The 20777-nt window shown below is 45.5% G+C and overlaps 2 protein-coding genes and 1 long non-coding RNA gene across 5 annotated transcripts; 2 read left to right on the top strand and 1 right to left on the bottom strand.

Moving 5' to 3' along the window:
- The first annotated feature begins 1045 nt into the window (after positions 1 to 1045).
- Positions 1046 to 7458, top strand: cdc42l (cell division cycle 42, like). 2 transcript variants are annotated; one of them, XM_035428211.1, is made up of 6 exons: positions 1046 to 1099; positions 2607 to 2711; positions 3413 to 3485; positions 3718 to 3827; positions 4228 to 4425; positions 6524 to 7458. In XM_035428211.1, the coding sequence occupies exons 2-6, from the start codon at positions 2607 to 2609 to the stop codon at positions 6611 to 6613; spliced, it is 576 nt and encodes a 191-aa protein (XP_035284102.1). In that variant the 5' UTR covers positions 1046 to 1099; the 3' UTR covers positions 6614 to 7458. The 2 variants fall into 2 exon arrangements, with proteins under 2 accessions (XP_035284102.1, XP_035284112.1); XM_035428221.1 differs by having other exon boundaries at positions 1086 to 1223.
- A 1163-nt stretch (positions 7459 to 8621) lies between these two features.
- Positions 8622 to 15835, bottom strand: wnt4b (wingless-type MMTV integration site family, member 4b). 2 transcript variants are annotated; one of them, XM_035411910.1, is made up of 9 exons: positions 15207 to 15835; positions 14213 to 14473; positions 13966 to 14119; positions 12583 to 12667; positions 11760 to 11891; positions 10580 to 10722; positions 10062 to 10202; positions 9562 to 9724; positions 8627 to 8796 (listed from the first exon to the last, which is right to left on the bottom strand). In XM_035411910.1, exons 2-9 carry the CDS (start codon positions 14302 to 14304, stop codon positions 8627 to 8629), a joined length of 1080 nt encoding a protein of 359 aa, XP_035267801.1. In that variant the 5' UTR covers positions 14305 to 14473; positions 15207 to 15835. The 2 variants fall into 2 exon arrangements, with proteins under 2 accessions (XP_035267811.1, XP_035267801.1); XM_035411920.1 differs by lacking the exon at positions 15207 to 15835 and having other exon boundaries at positions 8622 to 8796; positions 14213 to 14304.
- LOC118224405 lies at positions 10373 to 16710 on the top strand. Its single transcript, XR_004764634.1, has 3 exons — positions 10373 to 10441; positions 10591 to 10737; positions 16402 to 16710. It is a non-coding gene; the product is annotated as an uncharacterized LOC118224405 (long non-coding RNA).
- Positions 16711 to 20777: the final 4067 nt, after the last annotated feature.

Genomic DNA, 20777 nt, shown 5'->3' with positions numbered 1-20777 from the left:
CTGGGTCTCTTCCTCCTCTGCATTGCATTCTTCCTCCTTATGCACAAGGTCCCACAAGCATCAAAGCTGAGGTCTTGCACACATGCAAACACACACACACACACACATATGCAGTGTCAAACAATGTTTCCTGCAGAATAGAAAACCACATCCATCTGACTCTATCGTTGCACTGCCCTCTGCACTGCAGGAATTCCTTTTCTCTACATCACTGACTAAATCCTGGTAGTGGTACATTTGTCCTGCAGGAGACAATATTTGTACAACCGTGAGAATTTATTTATTTATGTTTTGTTGGTGTTCACCATCACTCAGTGCCAGAATTTTGTATTAGTAATTCCAGCAAAACGGAGCTGTTTGTACTGGCTTTTGAATTAGTACATATGTCCTGAGCATGATTGCTGAACAATCTTGAGTAGTGATCGGACCAATAATACAATGATGTTTGCGGTTACACGAAACAATGAAAAGCTCTGCCTAGTTCTACCTCTGTTGACAGCCCGGGGAGTACCTCAGTGAAATTAATGCCTGGTCTTCATGCATTGTATTGGATTAAGTGAGTTCTCAAATACTCACAACAAATAGGATTTTATGATACAATTTGTAGTGTGCGCATAGCGTTGCAACACATATCTTATGTCTTCATAACTTAAGGAAAAGACAAGTTAATATAGATATGATTGATAAGCAATTGATATTGATTAGGATAAAAAAAAAACCCTTGCATGTTGCCCCATCCCTGCACTTCTTGGTAATTTGTATTTGTCCTAATACTGTAGCTTATTCTTCTGCCTATTTGGCTTTACAGATGTTAGACCAGAATAGTGTTCATTGTTCTCGGCTAGAAATAGCTGTACAAAATAAGTAATTGTACCTTACTGAACCCGTGTTCAGCAGTTGTCTACGACCATGAAATGCACTTTTTTGTACGTCGCTTTGGATAAAAGCGTCTGCCAAATTAATGTAATGTAATGTAATATTGATTAGAATCGCGGCTGATGACTGGCCGGGTTTCACGCACACACCCTCTCTCTCGTTTACGTAGAAGACGTGCAGACGAACCCGGATGTAACCAACGCCTAATTGTCGGAGTCAGAAGGTAAGTTGGTGGTTCTTCGTGAAAGTTTTGGATTCAACAATAAAACTGAATCAGCTTAACTATTACAACACCATTTATATTTGATTTACAACGAGAATTGTGTGGAGATATCACTGTAATTAACGTAAGTTGTAATGTTATTTGTGTTTATTATTGCCCGGTGGGTTACCAAGCTCGTTCGCTAGCGGCTAGCGATGAAGTTTTCGCAACTTGGAAAAGTTTCGAAATTAGCCAACATAGTACTAGCCAGTTGACTATTGCCATTAACTAGGTAGCCAAGCCGTTTTAAATCGTAGCATGTTGTGTAACCGGTATACTGCCAACAACGTACGATTTTGTAATGAAATATTTTGGTGAAAATGAGTTAGTCTAGCTAACTTAGACAAACAGGTAGACTAACTCAGTTAATTGCCTTGCTAGTTAGCACTAATAATAGTTTTCAGTATAACTTAGCGAGTTATACGACGGTTAACCAGCTAAACGAAGGTGAAAGCTTGCATCTAGCTAGCGTTAACCGGTTATGCGTAACGTGAGCAAGCTTGGTAGGCTATATGAAAATGATTTAAAATATATAGCCTAAAGAAATATGTACGGGCAGTGCCGTGTGGTGTAACGTTATTTGTGTTGGATCTGAAAGGCAGAGTTAACGTTAAGAGTTACCCGAATTAGAAAATGCCAGTGATAAATTAGTGTTTGGGTACTTGGACCATTAACGTTATAATAGCTGATGTTAGCTAATTGTTCGAGGAAGTAGCAATCGTTAATACGCGCCGTGCATTGCCATTCAAAGTCTAAGTGTAGATAAGCTATGCATCAAGCATGCTAAAGTCAGGGCAAGCCCCAGCTCCGCGAATCTTCTGTGATATGCGGAAGTAAAGCAAAACTAGCTGGCTAGGTAGCTAACGTAAATATAAAATTTATTTAACGAGTTAAGTGGCTTACTCAAAAGTAACAATGCAGTAACTAGCTAAACCACCCTAGATGTGATAATATTAATTAATTACACCAGGTAGTTAAGTGAGCTGTGTTTTGTTATAATTAATATAGCGTTAACTTAATTTTGCATTTTTATACGACGTGCACAGTTGTCAGTTTCCGCTCCTTTAGGTTGTGTGGCGATGTTCTAACCTTAGCTGCTGCCATTTATTGCAATTCGTCTGTTCTGAGTGTCTTTGCGTTGTTTCGTGAATAAAATGTTGCACCTTTATTTCACCGCGATTTCTTTAAACAACAAATGGTTGGATTAGACATAGTTTAGGGACCCAATAAGTTTATTCGCAGTTTCCCCAGTACTTTGACTGTTTACAGAACAGAGTTATTTTCCCAATACCTTTCGCATGAACATTGACACCCAGATCTAACAGTCAGATTTGTTTTCATTGTTTTATCTTGTTTGAATGACTTTTCTTGCCTTGTGTACGTACTTAATATTACTTTGTGTTAGTGCACTTTCTTGAACGCACTACTTAGGCTAAGTGTTAAAACGTCTCTCTTTCTCCGACTGTAGATGCAGACCATAAAGTGTGTGGTTGTGGGGGATGGTGCTGTCGGGAAGACCTGCCTGTTGATCTCCTACACAACCAACAAGTTCCCCTCTGAATATGTGCCCACGGTGAGGGATGGGGCAGTGCATAAAAGAATGGTGGAATTTTAGCTGAACTTGCACGGACAAGTGACTCGATACTAATTAATCCTAGGGTGTGATATACACCAACTTAACGTGCGGCCTAGTCCCCCATTGTTACAGTGGTTGTCAGCTTCACGACTGTTTCAAAATTTTGGTTGTTTTGAAATTGGCTCAGTGGGTTTTTGGGGAGCGTAACTTCTTAGGATCTGCTTTAGTAAAAATACATGGGAAATGGGCAGTGTGGTTTTTATGCCTTAAACATGAGCAGCTGAAATATTGTTAGGATTTGATTAAGATTTGTTTTTTTTTTGTGGAGCCTTTTCTATAGGTTTTACCATTACCAGACACTCACTGATCTCCCTAAGACAGACTTTAACCACGGTCCTCAAGTTTCACTCTCAATTGTTAGATAAGTATGCAGTCAAAGGAAGTTGTATTACTCAAACTGAAGAAATGCTCACCCTGTCTGTTTAATAATATCCAGTTATGTTTTGACTGTGTTTCCCCCTCTGTTTACTGCATAGATGTGTAAGCAGGGTTGGGAATAGACACACAGAGGAAGTGAGGTGTTAGAATCTGTTGGAATGAAACCACGGACAAGGCCGCCCTGGGGGTCACACAGTCATGCTTTAATGTCCACGTGAAAAACCCCGCCCTTCACATTGCGCTCTCTCTGCTCTGCTCAGGTGTTTGATAACTATGCAGTCACGGTGATGATCGGTGGGGAGCCTTACACACTTGGCCTGTTCGATACCGCAGGTAAGATGCAGTGCGCTGTAATCGAGCTGCCAGAGCATGTTTTCTTCGTGCTGTTGCTTAGGGATAATCCCAGGCACTGATTTCGTTAGCTTTCGCGAGCGAGCGCCTCTTGTGCAATCTCGAGGACGTGTCAGATGATATGTGTTGGTAGGTGTTGTGATGCGGTGTCCGGTCAGAGCCCGTGTGCGCGTGGCCTGTCGCGCTGTAACCTTTCACCCACATTTCCTTCCAGGACAGGAAGACTACGACAGGCTGCGGCCCCTGAGCTATCCCCAGACCGACGTCTTCCTCGTCTGCTTCTCCGTCGTGTCGCCCTCCTCTTTTGAGAACGTCAGGGAGAAGGTCGGTTTCACTGTTTCGGTGTATTTTTGTCTGTCATTGCATTGCGTTTGATTGCTTCCACCCTCCCCCCATTGGGTATGATGTATAAATAATGTTTCATATTGAATGTTCCACGAGCATGTACGTTGTCACATTAACCCATTTTAATGTAAGTACATTGGCCTTTACTCTGGACCCCAGGAAGACTAGCTGGTTGCTATTGCATCAGTTAATGGGGATCCTTACAGTAAACTGTAAACAGCTGCATGTGTGTTGGCTAATCTTGAGGGCGTGTGTTTGTACACAGCATGACATCCTGGGTTCGGGTTCAGTCTGTTCTTGCTGTGGTTCTGTTATCTCAGGTTTGTACGTCACGTTTCTGATTGCTGTGCTTTGTGTGAATCTCTCTCCCCGGGCTCAGTGGGTTCCTGAGATCTCTCACCACTGCCCCCGCACGCCCTTCCTGCTGGTGGGAACTCAGGTGGACCTCCGGGATGACAGTAACACGGTGGAGAAGCTGGCCAAGAACAAACAGCGCCCCCTGCCTCCCGAGAGCGGTGACAAGCTTGCGCGGGAGCTGCGCGCTGTGAAGTATGTGGAGTGCTCTGCCCTGACACAGGTATGGACATGCTCTTTTATAGATGCATATGCTTCAGCACTAGTATCTTATGGTGGCTACATGCAATAAGGCTAAGAGCATAATCGCTATCAGTACTGAGTTTACAGCTACTGCCAAAGGGTGCTGTTTTTGCAAGGAAGTATTCAGAATTTATGGAATATGCTGTTGTGTTTGGGAAGATTTTACCATATAATCTTGGTGATTTATGGTTGATCTGATATTTTGTCCTACTTACCTAACCATGTTCTTTTGTATATGCTTGTTTTAGTTCCATCTTGAACCAGTTAATTATGGTTGATTTAGCTGCTAATTGAACAGTAATCTGGGTTTTATGTCCCTGAAATCGTGGGTGTTCTCTCTCTGATACGGTTCTGGCTTGAAGGCACTTGTTCCAGCTGAAAGATAACAGTGTTCTTTTCTGTAGGGTTTTCTGTTCAGTTTAGCACCTTACATAAGCAAAACAAGGAGAAATCGAATTGCACTGATTAAGAGTGCTTAGCAAGGGCCTTGAACAATTAGCCTGATACGGCTAAGCATCGAGTTTCTTCAAGAAACGGATGTTAGCGCAGATGCTTTGGAATAACTGGCTCCATCTCCGTATGGGGACGAATGCACCTCCAGCAGTACATTTCACACACAATGAGCGGATTCAGAGGCGGCAGATAAAGATCCGTATTCAGTTACCGGCTCATTCGTGGCCCTGCTAATTCCCCGGGCACAAAGCAGGTTAGCGTACGCGGTGCTCGCCGGTGCCTCCCAAAAACCAGGTTTGAGAAAGTGACCCGCTGATACGGATAGCAAGAATGCCGCGATTTCAGCTAATCCATAAATGCCAAGAGGCTTTTCGCGTCTCGAGGCCCTTCGCAAGTGTCGGTTTTTGTGCATCGCGCGGTAGAGCACCTGATACCGTTTGCATTAATTGTTATAGCGGTAACAGGAGGACGGAGTGTAGCACAGTGGGTAAGGAACTGGGCTTGTAACCGAAAGGTCGCAGGTTCGATTCCCGGGTAAGGACACTGCCGTTGTACCCTTGAGCAAGGTACTTTACCTCCATTGCTTCAGTATATATCCAGCTGTATAAATGGATACAATGTAAAATGCTATGTAAAAAGTTGTGTAAGTCGCTCTGGATAAGAGCGTCTGCTAAATGCCTCTAATGTAATGTAATGTAATGTAACAGTATAACTGTTTTACCATTTAACTATTTGAAGTGTAACTATTTAAGGGCTCCCCGTTGGAGCCCTTAAATAGTTAGAATGTTAAAGTAGAATGTTAAAGCTGTGGTTATGAAAGATTTAATGGTGCACCATTTGTCCGTGCTCTCGTGGGGCTCGGTGCAGATTAGTCCTGAGCAGTAGCGTGGCTCCTGGCAGCTTCAGGCTGATTGACGTGCTCTGCAGTGGCGCCTGTGCCCGCAGAGCTAAACTGAGGCTGAGATGTGCTGCGTCCGCGCGGCCCTTGCACTGAATGCGTAAGTGCGTTTCGTTGCCGTTAGCCGCGCGCAAAGGAGCCCGAGGCCCTCGGCGTCCTGATTGCTGGAGCTGATGCATCTTTAATGGTGCTGGTGCTGGTGCTGGTCTGGCTCTCTGCCCTTCACTCTGCAGCTCTCCCAGGCACTGCTTACCATTTTAACTGTCTGGGTCTCTGTTAAGCTTTATCAGTCTTTCTCAGCATTGTGTGTGTGTGTGTGATTGTGTGTGTGTGTCATTGTGCGATGGTGTGTCGTTTGTGTGAGGGTGTAAGCCAGTGTGCATGTGTGTGCACACGCGTGCCTGCATTGTGTATGCGTATGTCTTGTTGTGTGCGTGCATGTGTGCGTGGGAGTCTTTCAGTTTGTGTGTTCGTGTGTGTCATTGCGTGACGGTGTGTGCGTGTGTGTGAGGGTGTGTTTGTCTTGTGTGAGGGTGTGTGTGTGTGTGTGTGTGTCTCTCGTGTGAGGGTGTGTCAGCGTGTGTGTATTTTTGTGTGTGCACCTGTATGCATGTATGAGTATGTCTTTGTGCGCGTGTGTGCTGTTGCGTGTCTGTGAGTGTGCTCGTGTTTCCATGGCTGTTTTCGGGTGAGAGAAGTGGAGAATGACTCCCCTGTTTCTCCTCAGAGAGGACTGAAGAACGTGTTTGATGAGGCTATCCTCGCTGCTCTGGAGCCCCCCGAGACCAAGCCCAAGAAGCGCTGCTCTTTGCTATAGAGAGAGGAGTGGAGAAACGGAGAGAGACAGGCCAGGACGCCAGGGGGAACCGGGAGGGGTACAGTGTTCAGGGGAGAGGGGCAGAGTCAGTTTAGGAGCAAAAAAGATGGGGGGGGAAATGACTGCAGAAGGGATGAGGGTTTAATGCCATTACAACAAAAAACAAGCAGACATATTTGTACTCTGTGCATGCAGTACATACTGAGAGAGAGGTTTGTCAGTGCTTGCCTAACGGCACAGTTCTCATCCGAGAGAACGAGGAAGAACATTCCTCGCGTCTCTCCTTTTTCTCCAGTAGACCGTTTTAAAAATAAAAAAATTAGTTTGTTTTATTGCCTTGCCACATAGAGGTTAGGAGGGAAGGGTGTGGAATTATTTTGGTTTACTTCATGACCAGAATTGAGTGAACCATAATTACAAACTGTAAACAAGCTGGCGGAGGATTTGTTTTGCCTCCACCTGCTGGCTTATTGTGGGAACTTCAAGTGCATTTTCTCTTGCAATCTACTGCCTCCTGCGGGCGGTACAGAGAACTGAATTTATTTTGTTCCTTTTTGATGTATTATTATAATGTATATTATATTTTCTTTGTTTTGGGGATTTTTAGTGGTTATGCATTTTGAAACTTGAGTTTTTATTTTATTATTATTTTTATTATTATTTTATGTTTTTTTTGCTAGTATGTGTTAGAATAACATTTTGGTGGTGAGTTATTCACAGTCTAATGATTAGTTATTTGAAATAACTGATAATAATAATAATAATAATAATAATAATAAGGATCTTTTCTTAGAGAATTTCTGGGTGTTTGTAATCACATAATGTTTGTAATAAAAATGGTTTAACTGACAAGAAATGGGGATTGTTCATTTCAACAGGCATTAATTTGAATATTGGTGTGCATCAACTAAATGCAAACGTCACTATTTAATGCATAATCAGTTAAATACATATGCATAACACTACATTATTCAGTCACACACTGATATAGGGGAAATTGTTTATTGGTCAACTATAAAATGCCAGGAATGGAGCAGCACACAGTAGAAACCAAACTGGCGATGAGCACAGACACAGAGACACCAGAGTCATAGATAGAGGATGGAGAGGCAGGGTATTGTGGGAAGGGGGAGCAGGGTGGGTGGTGTTACTGGGAGGCACAGGGGCAGAATGACAAATCACATTTGCGTAGGTGGATAGATACGGTGGGAGAGTGATGTACAAATAAATAGAGACAACAGTTACAGACACAGATCAATATAAATACAGTGAATATAAGGACATGTAAAGAGGTAGCTATAGCCTAACTTGGAGTACCGCCATATGAAGATGCATAGTGTTACACAATACAATATTTGTTACCTTTTGTTATTTTTGCTAAAGTCGGCTTTAAAAGCGTTGTCGCTTTGTGAATTAGTTGTAACGTAGGGCACGCTGTGTGTGTGTGTGTGTGTGTGTGTGTGTGTGCGTGCGTGCATGTTGCAGTAATGTATGAAGCCTCTGTCCAGAGTATAAGTATGTGTGCAGTCAGTCTGCATAGTAGAAAACACAGGCTTGTTCTAATACTATTTTTACTCTCCTCGTATTGCATAATTACGCTTCCCAGAAGTCTTTGGGTGAATAAGCTCTCCATTGCTGCTGATTAGTCACAGATAACTATGGTCAGTGAAGTCCAATTGTTCAACTGACTCATCCAATCTAGTCTAGTCTGTCACTGTGCCACGAAACGCGCATCTATATCGTACAATGCACTTTTTGCTCAGAGAAATAGTCGACTGGAGGAGTTTACATAATGTGTCCACGCTACTGCTCGTCTGAGTCATTTCCAGAGCACTGCCGTGGTATATTCAGTATGGGATGCTATCTCAGTGCTGCGGTAACGCTATGAGCAGTCATTGTGGTTGTGTCGTTGTACAGTCGTGGTGTCTGTACTGGCTGGTTAGTGAGTATACACTGTGTGAGCCCCCCCTCCCCCCCCCCCCCCCCCCCGCCCGCCCCGCCCCCCAGCTTCTCTCATTCTTTACAGGTGTGGATTAGTACAGTGTTCTTGCACTGTTGGCAGCGGACTGAGCAGCACCAGGAGAACTTGCAGGAGCAGCGCTGCACCACCTCCGCCCGGCCCGCCCGAAACCCGGGCCCGCAGCACACCAGCTCGCACCCGTCCGGCGCCAGTCGGGAGGTGCCTGGCGGGAGGGAGAAGGGGGGTGGGGGAGGGGGTGAGTGGGGTGTGTCATGAGCACGCTGGTCAGACCAGTTCAGGTCAGAGTTCACGTGTAGCATCACACAGCCTGAACGGTAGTTGCTACCATCCAAACTGGCCGGTGGAGGCAGGAAGTGAAAGCTATCAGGGATGTGCTGTATGGGGCTCACAGGGGGTCAGTGCTGCCTTCAGGACCTACAGAAAGAATACCAGCCATTTCATCCCATTCCCCTCCAGATTCTTGGGAGTGTTCTCCATTTCAAGGAGTTGGGCACCATGCTATGTGCGTTCAGTGGGCAGTTAGGACGATTTCAAGGACCCTGACTGACTGGGGCGCTCACAAATGTGCAAGAATGGGTTGGCCAATGTGAGATCTTCTCATGGGGCCTAAAATGCCTGACGGCTCCCTCGCGTGTATTTAAGGCAGTGGGTGCCCGAGTCCTGAAAGGTAGATGTGCACGCTGGTTTTTGTCCCAACCGATTATCCTGTAAATTTTCCTAACAGCTGTATTCACTCCTGCATGGGACCCCAGTAAATCAAGTTCAACATGAGTTATGTTGACTTATGAATGAATTAAGAGCAGAGGTTTGCATGAGCTGGATCAGCCCGTCACGTGCTTTTCTGGTACGGTGAAGCCAAATTCTCCTTACTGGTACATTTCAGTAAGTCGATATCTGGCTTTTTTTTTTTTTTTTTTTTTTTTTTTTTTTTTTTTGTTCCTGTGTAAAATTTCCGGAAGGTTCTCACCGTTGCAGCGACGGCCGGCGGTGCCAGGGATCCCGTTGTCGGGGTCGAGGCGGCAGAAGTCCGGGGAGGCGGCGAGGTACACCAGGTCCCGGGCCGCCGGGGGCTTCACCAGGGGGTCGCGGGGGAGCAGGGCTGTCCTGGAGCCCACTCGGGAGAGGCGCACCTGGGGGGGGGGGGGGGGCATCCACAGCTCCGCACGCTTAGCATCCAGTCCACTTATGTGGTGGCATAGTCTCATCAGCTCTGCACTAAACCCTTCTCTTGTGCTCGTAGTTATCCGTTGCTTGCACAGGGAGTTATTTGGCAATAGGACTGGTGCTGTGTGATTAATAAATGCGGATGTGAAAGTAGTTATGGGAGTTTTACAGTGTAGCTGGTGAACTGCCTTGGCCGTTCATGAAAGGGGCACTGGCCTGGGTGCTCTTAAGTGTTGCCAAGCTACAGTATCTGTCTGGGGTCCCTGCCCTCCCCACTCATTGGGCCCCCCCCCCGTCACTCACCTCGGTGGCCCCGTCGAAGCGCTCCTTCAGCACCGCCCCCACGCGGCGGAACGGCGGCATCACCTTCCAGCAGGTCCTCAGCTCACAGGAGCCGGAGACCCCGTGGCACTTACACTCCACCTGCATGTTGTGGAGGATGGCCTGTGGGGAGAGAGAGAGGGGAGGGCAGGAAAACAGGAGGAGAGGGAGGGAGAGAGAGCAGGAAAACAGGAGGAAAGAAAGGGAGAGAGAGCAGGAAAACAGCAGGAGAGGGAGGGAGAGCAGGAAAACAGGAGGAGTGGGAGGACAGCAGAAAAACAGGAGGAGAGGGAGGGAGAGCAGGAAAACGGGAGGAGAGGATGAAGAAAAATAGGGGTAGAGACCAGAGAAGGGGCAGAGTGGTAAGGTTATAACCATGCAGGTTCTTTTGCAGTTTTGACGGTAGAATCGGCACCAGTAATGAATGGTGCTTGTCAGTAAAAAAAAGTTTTCAGTCTTTTCACGTTCAAACAGAATTTTACAGGCTGCCTCTTCCCCACCTTCCTCCCAGCCTCGTTGTTGTGGATGTTCATGAGTGGTCGCCCTAGCGACAGCCCCTTGGCACGCTCCGGTTCGTCCACGAATGTTTGGGAAAAGGCCACCCCGTAGGACAGGTTGTCTGAGCAGCCGGACCACTGGAAACCTGAGAGAGGAAGAGGTGAGCGCTCTGTACACACACACACACACACACACACACGGACTGACAAGCCTGGGCAATACTCTGCAACACTCACACATGAATGACAAACTGGCATGTCAGTAAGCAGGGAGAGCTGTACAAAACACAGCGTGTTTCTCAAGCAACAAGTCAACAGGCCTGTTTTGACGGTTACAGTCAGAAGCCACTTTTGAAACAGCTTTAGCAACTGGGCGTGTGCGGGATTGCGACAGGTCCAAACAAACATATATAAACAGAGAAGGTGTTTGTGGACCAAGCCCAGGGGAGATGGGGGGCGGGGTTGAGGCGTCCTTCCTGATGACCCCCCTGTTATGCTCCTTTTGGCACTTGGCAGGTGTATGACTGCAAGCCTCTCTGCTCTACATCTCCAGCCATCCCTGTGTTCTGTGTCAGCTGGGCAGGTAGGGGCCCTGGGCCTGGTCGCCTGGCAGTAGTGGTGTGACAGACAGCGAGGTCTGGAGTTCCTGAGTGTGATGGACAGCGAGGTGTACAGTTCTGCAGTGTGAGGGACAGCGAGGCCCAGAGTTCTGCAGTGTGAGGGACAGTGAGGCCCAGAGTTCTGCAGTGTGAGGGACAGTGAGGCCCAGAGTTCTGCAGTGTGAGAGACAGTGAGGCCCAGAGTTCTGCAGTGTGAGGGACAGTGAGGCCCAGAGTTCTGCAGTGTGAGGGACAGTGATGCCCAGAGTTCTGCAGTGTGAGGGACAGTGAGGCCCAGAGTTCTGCAGTGTGAGGGACAGTGAGGCCCAGAGTTCTGCAGTGTGAGGGACAGTGAGGTGTACAGTTCTGCAGTGTGAGGGACAGTGAGGCCCAGAGTTCTGCAGTGTGAGGGACAGTGAGGCCCAGAGTTCTGCAGTGTGAGGGACAGTGAGGCCCAGAGTTCTGCAGTGTGAGGGACAGTGATGCCCAGAGTTCTGCAGTGTGAGGGACAGTGAGGCCCAGAGTTCTGCAGTGTGAGGGACAGTGAGGCCCAGAGTTCTGCAGCATGAGGGACAATGACTCACCCTCGGGACTGACACCCCTGACCTTCCGGTCACAGCCGCACCTCTCCAGCTCCCCACGACTGCAACCCCTCGTCACGGCGACGGCCACGGCAGCTGAGGACAGGGCGTGCACAAAAGCGGCCTCCCGCGTACCTGTTTGGGAAATTAACCACCACACTTCAGTCAGGGGCGTAGGGTACCGTCCCGAATCTGGGATTCACTCAAATTCTCCCTCCTTCCCCAGAGCGATGGCCAAATGTCTGCATAAGCAACACTGAAGTCCCCGCTAAGCAGTGTAACAGCTTACATCCTGTAGACCAACCAGATGCTCACCTCCATATTCTGAACACTTTGCATTTTTTTCAAATCTTCCTACCTCTGTGGGTGAATGACAATTTGTATTCTGTAAATGTTATGAATATGAAATTGCCTGGCCAAGGATAATACTGTGGCAAAGAGTTCTTTTCCCTTGGCCATACCTTTTCATTAAAATTCATAAACTGCAGTGTATCACTGGAAACTGCTGTATTTAGGCAATAGGGAAGACAGAAGAAACACAGGCACTCACAATGTGGTTGGTCTATAGAATCTGTGGTAGCACAGAGTCAATGTCAAAGTCAAGTATTATGTTTGCTTAATTAAGAATTTTGAGTGAAGAATGATTCAACTTTTTTAGAATACTGTCAAGAGGTATGTTCACATGATGTCATAGCCTGGAATTCGCTGAAATTCTCTGGGAATTGGCATGTCACATTGTCAGGGATCAATCTATTATGTCCATATGATGTCATCATCGGGGATTCAGTCCAGTTGCTGTGAGTTGCGTTGCCTTGGCGAAGCTCACCCTGGGTCATGACTCTCCCAAACACGTTGACTCCACGGGCCGTCGTGGAGCAGTTCCACCTGCGATTACGGAACTGGTGCTGGCACTGGTTTCACACAGGCAACAAAAAACACAGGATGGAAGGGTGCTGTAATAATTATGATCCACTGCAGTCATGAGGCAGCTTTTATGATTTCAGAGTGCTTTGCGAATAATGGGTATTGACTAGCATCTATGGTATAGTTACAGGTCAACAAAGAGTATCCATAAAACTGACTCTCTGGATAGTGCACTACCCAGGATTTTAAAGTGTATGGTGCTTTTACTAGTCCGGAGGTGTAGAGGAATGGGTCTAATGAGACACAAAGTAGAATAATTATTGTTTCACTAATGAAGTCTAGCTCAGTGGTTCTCAAACTCAACGAAAAAAAGTCCTGGGGGCCTCCTGTGTACACTGGTTTTAGTTCCAACCGCAGTTGCAATCCCAGAATTTTAACAAGCTGTTAATTTTTCTTAATTAGGAGCTTTTTAGAGGCATTAGTCTGTTCGGCCACATTATGCCAGAAATAGCTATGCATGAAGAATAAAATTCCCATGTTCATATTGTCCTATATTGAGCTATATTGCAAACTGTTACATAAAAGCAGGTAACAATGTTTTTATCAAATGAAAGACTGTGGTTAATCAATAGGTTTCTAATTAGGTTGTTGAACACATGCTTAATTTCTTAAATCTTATCTTAAACCTATTAACACAGAGCAGGTTTGCCACATTGTCATTTGCCTTGTCTTTGAATTTTTCATTATCTTTCAGATGGATAGTTTTAGTGGTCAGGTGTTCACATCTTCACCAGTTAGGAGCCTATAGATTCACCTCAAGCCTTAAACTTGATCTGTTGAAAAGGTTTTACTTATTTTTATGCAATTGTTTGCAATACTGTGCATTTTGCAGAATGTGAACATTTTATGTGGAATTTTATTCTTCATGGCATGCGTAGCTTTTTATGACGTAGTGTGGCTTAAACAATCCCTGTCAACATGAAAAGTACCTAATTAAGAAATATGAACAGCTTGTTAAAATTCCGGGACTGAAATTGTGGTTGGACCAAGAACCAACGTACACAGGGGGCTTGAAGGACCGAATTTGACAACCACTGGTCCATCTAACTGACGGGTACCACGAAACAATGTAATTAAAAAAAATTTTAAAATAGAAATCCTACCCTGACAGCCCCCGCCCCCCCTATAAAAAAAACATATCTTATACTGCAGTAGTTTTATGTGAAGCAATATGCTTTTGACACAGACAGTATGTGGTATGTAGGGTGAGTAGTTTGCCCGGCTGGCAGTGCCTGGTGTCACTGGGACTCACTGAAGCCTGGGCGCACACTGTGTTATCTCTTACCTCTTCTATCACCATTTCGGCTGCCCTGCGTACCGACTCCATGACCTCGCCCCTGGCCCTGCACACCCCCACCTGCCCCACGGACAGCCCCCGGAGCCGGCCGCAGGGGGCGGCTCCCGACACGGGGCGCGAGCGTGGCATCCTGGCCAGCGACCTGCGGGCACAGGGAGACGCGTCACGCGGGCGCGCCCGGCAGCACAATGCGCCCCATTGTGTCCGCGCGCAAAAGAAACAGGGGCTGACTTACAGCCAGTTGGTTGCCACGGTAGGGTGGGTTGCCCATAGCAACAGCAGGAGGAGGAGTTGTCCCGTGAGATTCACAGTAGAGACAGTTGGCATCAGACTGTCTGTCTGTCCGTCTCTTGTGTGTGCAGGTCTTTGTGTGAGGCAGGCTGCCTGGCTGCCGTCTATCGGTTCTTGGTGTCAGGTGACCTGCACGTGTCTGTCCTTCTGTCTGTCTGTCTGAGCTTATCTTTCTGTTGCTCGCTTGGGGATGATCCCCTCATATCTGTCGATTAAGAAAAAGGGATAATTCCATTGTCACATTCAGAACCCCTTTATATTACAACAGTGACTATCATCAACATTTTTGGCTTGATAAACTTGAATTCACATTTATTGATTCCAGTGAACTGCCAAAGCAGTGCTGCCATAACACAGTAATCAACTTACAAAGCATACGTTATATGGAAATGTATGCTTCTGCTGTAAAATATTTCAGCAATCAATTTTTATGGACAATATAATTGCTGTTGAAAGACAGCATTAAATTCTACAATGTTAGTATTAAGTTGCATATTGTATTTTCAAGTACTTGACATATTTTATTTTTATATGAAATCATCTATTCTACATTTTACAGATTCTGCAGATCAAATATATAACCGAGTAATTATTGTAGCAATTTATGTTGAGTGCAACTCCCTCTGTTGTAATTCAATAAGACAAAATATTAGTAGAATAGTAAATCGTGGGGTAATAAATCCCTTGAAGAATAGTGCAGTTCATCCTGCTGAGTGCAGGGTTGAATAGTGTGGAGTTCTCAGTAGAGTAATTCCACGTTTTATAAATCTGTATTTACAAACAGCAGGGGGCGCTGTTTTATTTGCTTTGCAATAAAGCAACACAGAATCCAATCAAAGGTCTTAAATTAAAAGGCCTGTAACTCAAATGTTTACAGTAACTACGTTCCATAATAAACAATCCTTTACAATAATAATTAAAATTCATCATGTCCTTACCATTCATTCCATTGTCCAGTTCTGTCCATATATTAGGCTGCACGAAACAAAATCTCTCCAGGGATCGATCTGATTTTCCTATTATGAATATTAGAAAGACTATTCGCTTGTTTATCTGTTTGGTAGAATAATGGACTACATGGATTATTACTGATTTAGATAAAAAGATTATAGTAATAACTGCCGAAAAGAAAAAAGATATAAATGTATATACAAGTGTTTTCACATCAATACAAAATTGTAAATAAGAGAGTATTGATACTTACAACTAGTTTGCAAATGAATAATGAAATATTAATTGCTTAAGCAATGTTACTGTTTCTATTAAACTTTTCTTTTGTCTACTGCTCTCTCTCCCTCTCCTTCACTCTCATGGCCTTCAGATCTCTATTTATGGATACTGAATTATAACATATATTATATGCCAATAACCAGAATCTTAGCTTTAGTGCACAATCCTTTGTGCATTTAAAGGTATTACAAAGATATGTCTCTTTTTTAATCCTTTTTAAGTTGAGCCGATGTATATGCAGAAAGCATTGTTAGTTCCGCCTGGTAGAGTTCCTGCTTGCTCTTCCCCAAATAAAATTGGGTGTAGGTCAGTCCAGTAGAGATAGGGAGGAAGAGTGAGGATGGCTCCAGAGAAGAGGGGTTATAAAGGAGGGAGGGAGGGAAGAAGGGAGTGATATAGGGTGACAAGAAAGGGAGGAGAGTGTAGAAGTTACATGACAGTACATTATCACTGACGTTGAGAGATGGCGATAGTGGTTAAGGTTAGCGCAAGTCATAGCGCATGATGCGGAGTGCAGGTACTGCAGTATAACATGTAGTGTATGTTCGCATGTGAGTGCATGCATGTGAGCAGCTGTTTCAAATAGGGCTTGAGAGCAAAGTGCAAGGAAATGCTTCTTGGAGGCGGAACATCCTTGCTAAAGGCTACAAGGTCATGCCCACATGATTCAGAGGTCCTGCAAGGGAAGATAAACGCTTATCATGCGCTTTCAGAATAAAGGCGCAAAACAATACGTGTCCGTCGGGATGTCCCCACAAAGATTGTGTCACAAACTTGTGTGCGTGTCCGTTACCTAATGTTTAATTTTCCCAAACTTTGTTGCTCTTTTTACGAGTTTCCACCCCCCCCTTCCTCCATCTCCCTCACTCCCTCTCTCCCTCTCTCTCTTTCTCTCCTCCTTAGTATTGTCTTAGAAGAAGGGGTGACATTTGGACAAGGAGGAGAAAACACACTGCCGACAAATATTGGAACGGAGGCAAATAAATCAGAGCGATGGCGAGGGGGGGGGAGAAGTGGTGAGGTAGGTGCATGGGGAAAGATGCTATGGAGAGTGGAAGCGATGGAGAGCGGTTGGTCTCTAAATCTCCAGCGTACGTAAGAGTGAATGTTTGGTGAAAGGAAAGTAAAAAAGTTTGGATTTGGGAATGAAAGAGGTATAGTGATGTATACCAGAGAAATGGCTGAGAAAGGGTAAAGGGCAGAAAAAAAATATGAGGGTGGTGTTTGTTTTTTTTTGGGGGGGGAGGGGATCTCCTCCAGATTTTGAGGGGGAAAAGACATGGAGGAGGAACACTGTGGGCACCATGATGAGCTGTCATTTCCTGCTTTCGTAATCCTCCTTCCTTCCAGTGAGTCTCTCTCTTTCTCACTCATTTTAATCCTTCCATCCATCCTTTGGCTCAATTTTTTCTCACCTGGATTCATTCTCTTTCTCTTCCTCTTCCTCTTTGCCTGCTCTTTCCACCGCTCTTTAGGGCAAAAATAATGAGCAAAAATGCCAGCTTTCCTGATGATTAATACAAGTGGAACATGCTTGCATCTCCCTCAGGCGTTCTAGAACTGCTTTCCTCTGCAAGTACTGTCTCCAGCGAGCATCCATGTGCCAATGCCTCATATTTGTGGCTCCCTAAATTTAAGCATCATGTACCGCCATCCAGATCTACTATGTAAATATGCGCTTTTACAGGTTAAACAACCTTGACATGGCTGAAGTCATGATGTGTGTTTTTTTAACGTGAGATGTTTTATGCTGTTTGTGTGCTTCTATTAGACCGTCTGAACACTGTTCTAACAACACATTACTGTGATCAAAGACAGAAAGGATCCCTGCTGAACTAGTTATCAAACTTCATAGTGGTTGCCAACATGTTTTTTTATCCTCGGAACCCTTTTTTCGGAAATGAAAAATATGCCTGCATGTTAGCCCGGTTCAGAACCAGGGCGCTGTATTTATGCGTCCTACATACTTCCTACATCACTGGTACGCAGCGGTTTCCTGTTGAGCGTGTGCAAAGCGGAGGGTTCCGCATGAGAGCACAAAATGCCGTCAGTGATGTAGAAAGGGTTTGCAGCCGCCCCCTCCACCCCTCATTCTCGCACGTTGAGATTAATATTCTACCAGGGCATTATAGGTAAAGTGACAGGAAATGCATTTTTTGTTTCTCTCTTCCCTAATTGCCGAACCGCCGTGCCCCCTCCCCCCTCCCCTCCCCACCCCCCACGCCCTGCTCCCCGTGGTCATGAATGCTGTACTTTTTGTGTCTCTTGTCTGCCGTGTATTTATAGCCGCGCTCCCCACTACGGGGCACTCCCAGCCCCGTTTAAGTTGTGCTGGGTCCCCTGGTATGATATCATCCTGGCAGATGGGTACGGGGTCCCTGAGATCTGGCTCTCCTTTGGGGAGCCATAACTCTGCCGTTGTCTGGAGCCGGTGCCAGGGCTCGGCAGGTCGGGGAGCCCCCTTTCCCCTTGTCTTTTTTTTTTTGTTTTTTTTTTTAAACTCCGCAAACGTGGTGTTATTTCTCCGTTTCCAGTCCCTGTCAGTGACGTCTTCTCCTGTATCCCCCGGCAACCACATGGCAATGTACACCCAGTGTTCCCTCCGGCGCCTCTGTTATACTCACCCTTCCGTCCCTTCACCCCAATCTCGTAAATAATGCCCCCCTCCACCTCTTTCTCTGCGTGTCTCCCTTTCTCACTCAGCGTATAGAATATATTTTGTGTTAGCCCCTCTCTCCCTGGGTGACACTGTTAACGTGGGGAAACGGCCGGTCGGTCAGTGAAAACCCTATATTTTTAACCCTATCTCTTTTGCTCTTTCTCTCTCTTAACATTGTTGTGTCACGGCCAGTCTGTTTGTGTTTGTATGTTATGCTACCTTCTCTCGCTCCCTCTCATAACATTTTACTCTAAAATTTCTTGTCCAAAAATTTTAATTTCTTTAAAAGATATAACTAGATTTTTGGTGATTATACTCATTGAGTGTTTTTGGGAGCCTCTGCAGTTATGCAAACAGTGTATGACCAAGTGTGTCTCTGTATGTTTGTATGTTTGTGATTGCCAGTGTCTGTGTGAGTCTTGGTGGTGTGTACTGAGTACTATTGGATGGCCAGTTGACCTCATTCTGAGATGGTTGCTCCTGGTAACTGTACACGTCTGTTTTAGTATTATGGGATAGAATTTTGACCCCTCCCGTCTTCTCCACTTCTCAGGACGCATGGTGTTCCGGTAAAAAAAATCTAATCCTACACACAGCGCATGCATCCAAACCAGCCAACATACAGAACCTTACACAACATGCCGTAAATCACAGAGATACGTACTAGCTCACATGAAATCTCTTACGCTTACAACAGTCAGGGATTGTCTGTGCTTGACAGTTACAATAGACTTCTACTGTGTGGTGGTCAATGTGACACAGAAAAGGGGAGTGGAGGGTTTGTTATTGTGTCACAATCTGTGCAAGAATGGGGCAAGTTGTGAGGCAGAGATAGAGGCTGCATATGTACTGTACTAGCTGCTTAATAGCATATATAACATAACCACTCAAACCCTGGGTAAAAAGCCTTTGGTGAAAACTTTCCCGGTTTACTATTTTCTTTTGGTTTAGCCTATGTTGGTAAGTGTGGTGTGCTTGGCCTAGTGCAAAGCTACTGTCAGGTGTATTGTAATGATGTTGTGCGGTGACTTTGCTTGCCTGAAAAGCTGCCAATATCTTTGTAGGCACAGGATTTTCTTGTCCGAAGCTGGAGGCTGTCATGCCCACTGTACAGACACTTAGACAGTGCAGTGGGAGGGTGAATTAGCACTCTGATTATTACGGGATGGCGGACCGGGGGGGGGGGAGGGGAGGAGGGAGGGAAGTGGGGGGAGCGAGGGGAGCGGGGGTGGGGGGTTGCTGTGGTTATTATGGGATGTGTGTTGTTAGGCGGGGGAGTGGGGGAGGAGGGATGGGGGAGGGGGGAGCAAGGAAAAAAAATAGTGGAGTATTATGGTCTGGCTTGGGTGTTTGTTGCCATGGCACCTGTGTATGTGCCTGTGTGTATTATGGGATGGCCATCCTGAGGTATGATATAAGAGGGAGCCATGCTGAAAGACAGCAAGAGAGTAGCGTCTGAAAATACCTTGAGTGGACACTGCAGTGCATTAATGTGTAGCTGTGAGAGAGGCAGACTTTGAGAAGGGGGTTGGAATTGCATGTCCTAACTGGTCAGGACAATTCAGGACTACTAGTTATTGCAAGAGGCTGGTTAAGCATTTGAATATTTAATACCTTCAGTATACTATAATGCTTTATGCTATACACTTAATGTTTTTAAGAAATTCACCAAAAAAGCAGAATACTGTTGTTGATTTTACAAAGGCATTGCTATACCCGGTGAAAAGCAAGACTGCATAACTGGATCTAACGTATCAACAATAGATTGTGGTTTGGGGGATTTTTTTGTTAGAGAACTTGCTATGAAACTGAAGGTGTCTCTGTATGTGTAGACCTCTCTATGGGTGTGTTTGTTGGTATCTGTATCTATCTGTATCTATGTTGTTCTTTCTGTTTGCAGTGCAGTCTCGCCTTCTCTCCATGTCTGTGGTGTCATTCTCCGTGTCGCACAAGTGTATATACTGCCCGACCACCTGCCCCATCTGCCCCAAGTGCCCACTGTGCCCCATTGATTTGAGTTTTTTTTTAATGTGCATTATTATTGTTGGTATCATTCATTTTCATTCATTCGTTTTGGCAAAATACATTCTGTACAACGTTTTTCGAGGTTGGTGTACCGTTTTCTCACTTGGAGCATCTGCCCCTCACAAGGTCACTGCATGACCCTGTGCATGTGTGTGTGTGTGTGTGTATGTGTGTGTGTGTGTGTGTGTGTGTGTGTGCGTGCGTGTGGGTGTGTGTGCGTGGTGACAACTATTCATTCATTTTATTTAATCTATGCTGTATTGTCCAGGTGTCCAGTATGTCTATTAATGCTTTTGTAGTTTTTGTCTGCCTACCTGTTTGTCCAGCCATTTTGTCTTTACCTGTGTGTGTGTGCCACTGCCTGCCCATTTGTATGTTCTCAATATTAGTGCATGTGCCTATCTGTCTGTGTTTCCTAAAACACAAGAGCCCCCTTTGTCCAGTCGAGTAAAATTATGGGATGTCTGGAATAGAAGCAGAAAGTATTATGGTGTGTCTTTTGGCTTCCATAGTAACCTAACCACCCCCGCCCCCGCTGCCCCCCTCCCCCCCTCCTAAAACCCAACTGCTCTTATCCACAACACTAGGACTAGTA

This window comes from Anguilla anguilla, chromosome 1, assembly GCF_013347855.1.
Source record: "Anguilla anguilla isolate fAngAng1 chromosome 1, fAngAng1.pri, whole genome shotgun sequence".
Classification (NCBI taxonomy): Eukaryota; Metazoa; Chordata; class Actinopteri; order Anguilliformes; family Anguillidae; genus Anguilla; species Anguilla anguilla.
The sequence above is the reverse complement of the archived record's forward strand: the minus strand, read 5'-3'. Positions and strand labels throughout refer to the sequence as shown.

What these genes read in the sequence shown, in the direction of transcription:
- cdc42l (XM_035428211.1), top strand. Translation starts at nt 2,607, where the DNA reads ATGCAGACCATAAAGTGTGTGGTTGTGGGGGATGGTGCTGTCGGGAAG. An exon ending in CCTCTGAATATGTGCCCACG is followed by an intron (nt 2,712 to 3,412) that starts GTGAGGGATGGG and finishes TGCTCTGCTCAG; the next exon opens with GTGTTTGATAACTATGCAGT. An exon ending in TTGAGAACGTCAGGGAGAAG is followed by an intron (nt 3,828 to 4,227) that starts GTCGGTTTCACT and finishes CCCCGGGCTCAG; the next exon opens with TGGGTTCCTGAGATCTCTCA.
- wnt4b (XM_035411910.1), bottom strand. Translation starts at nt 14,304, where the DNA reads ATGCCAACTGTCTCTACTGTGAATCTCACGGGACAACTCCTCCTCCTG. An exon ending in TGGGAGAGTCATGACCCAGG is followed by an intron (nt 11,892 to 12,582) that starts GTGAGCTTCGCC and finishes TTTCCCAAACAG; the next exon opens with GTACGCGGGAGGCCGCTTTT. An exon ending in ACAACGAGGCTGGGAGGAAG is followed by an intron (nt 10,203 to 10,579) that starts GTGGGGAAGAGG and finishes CTCTCCCCACAG; the next exon opens with GCCATCCTCCACAACATGCA.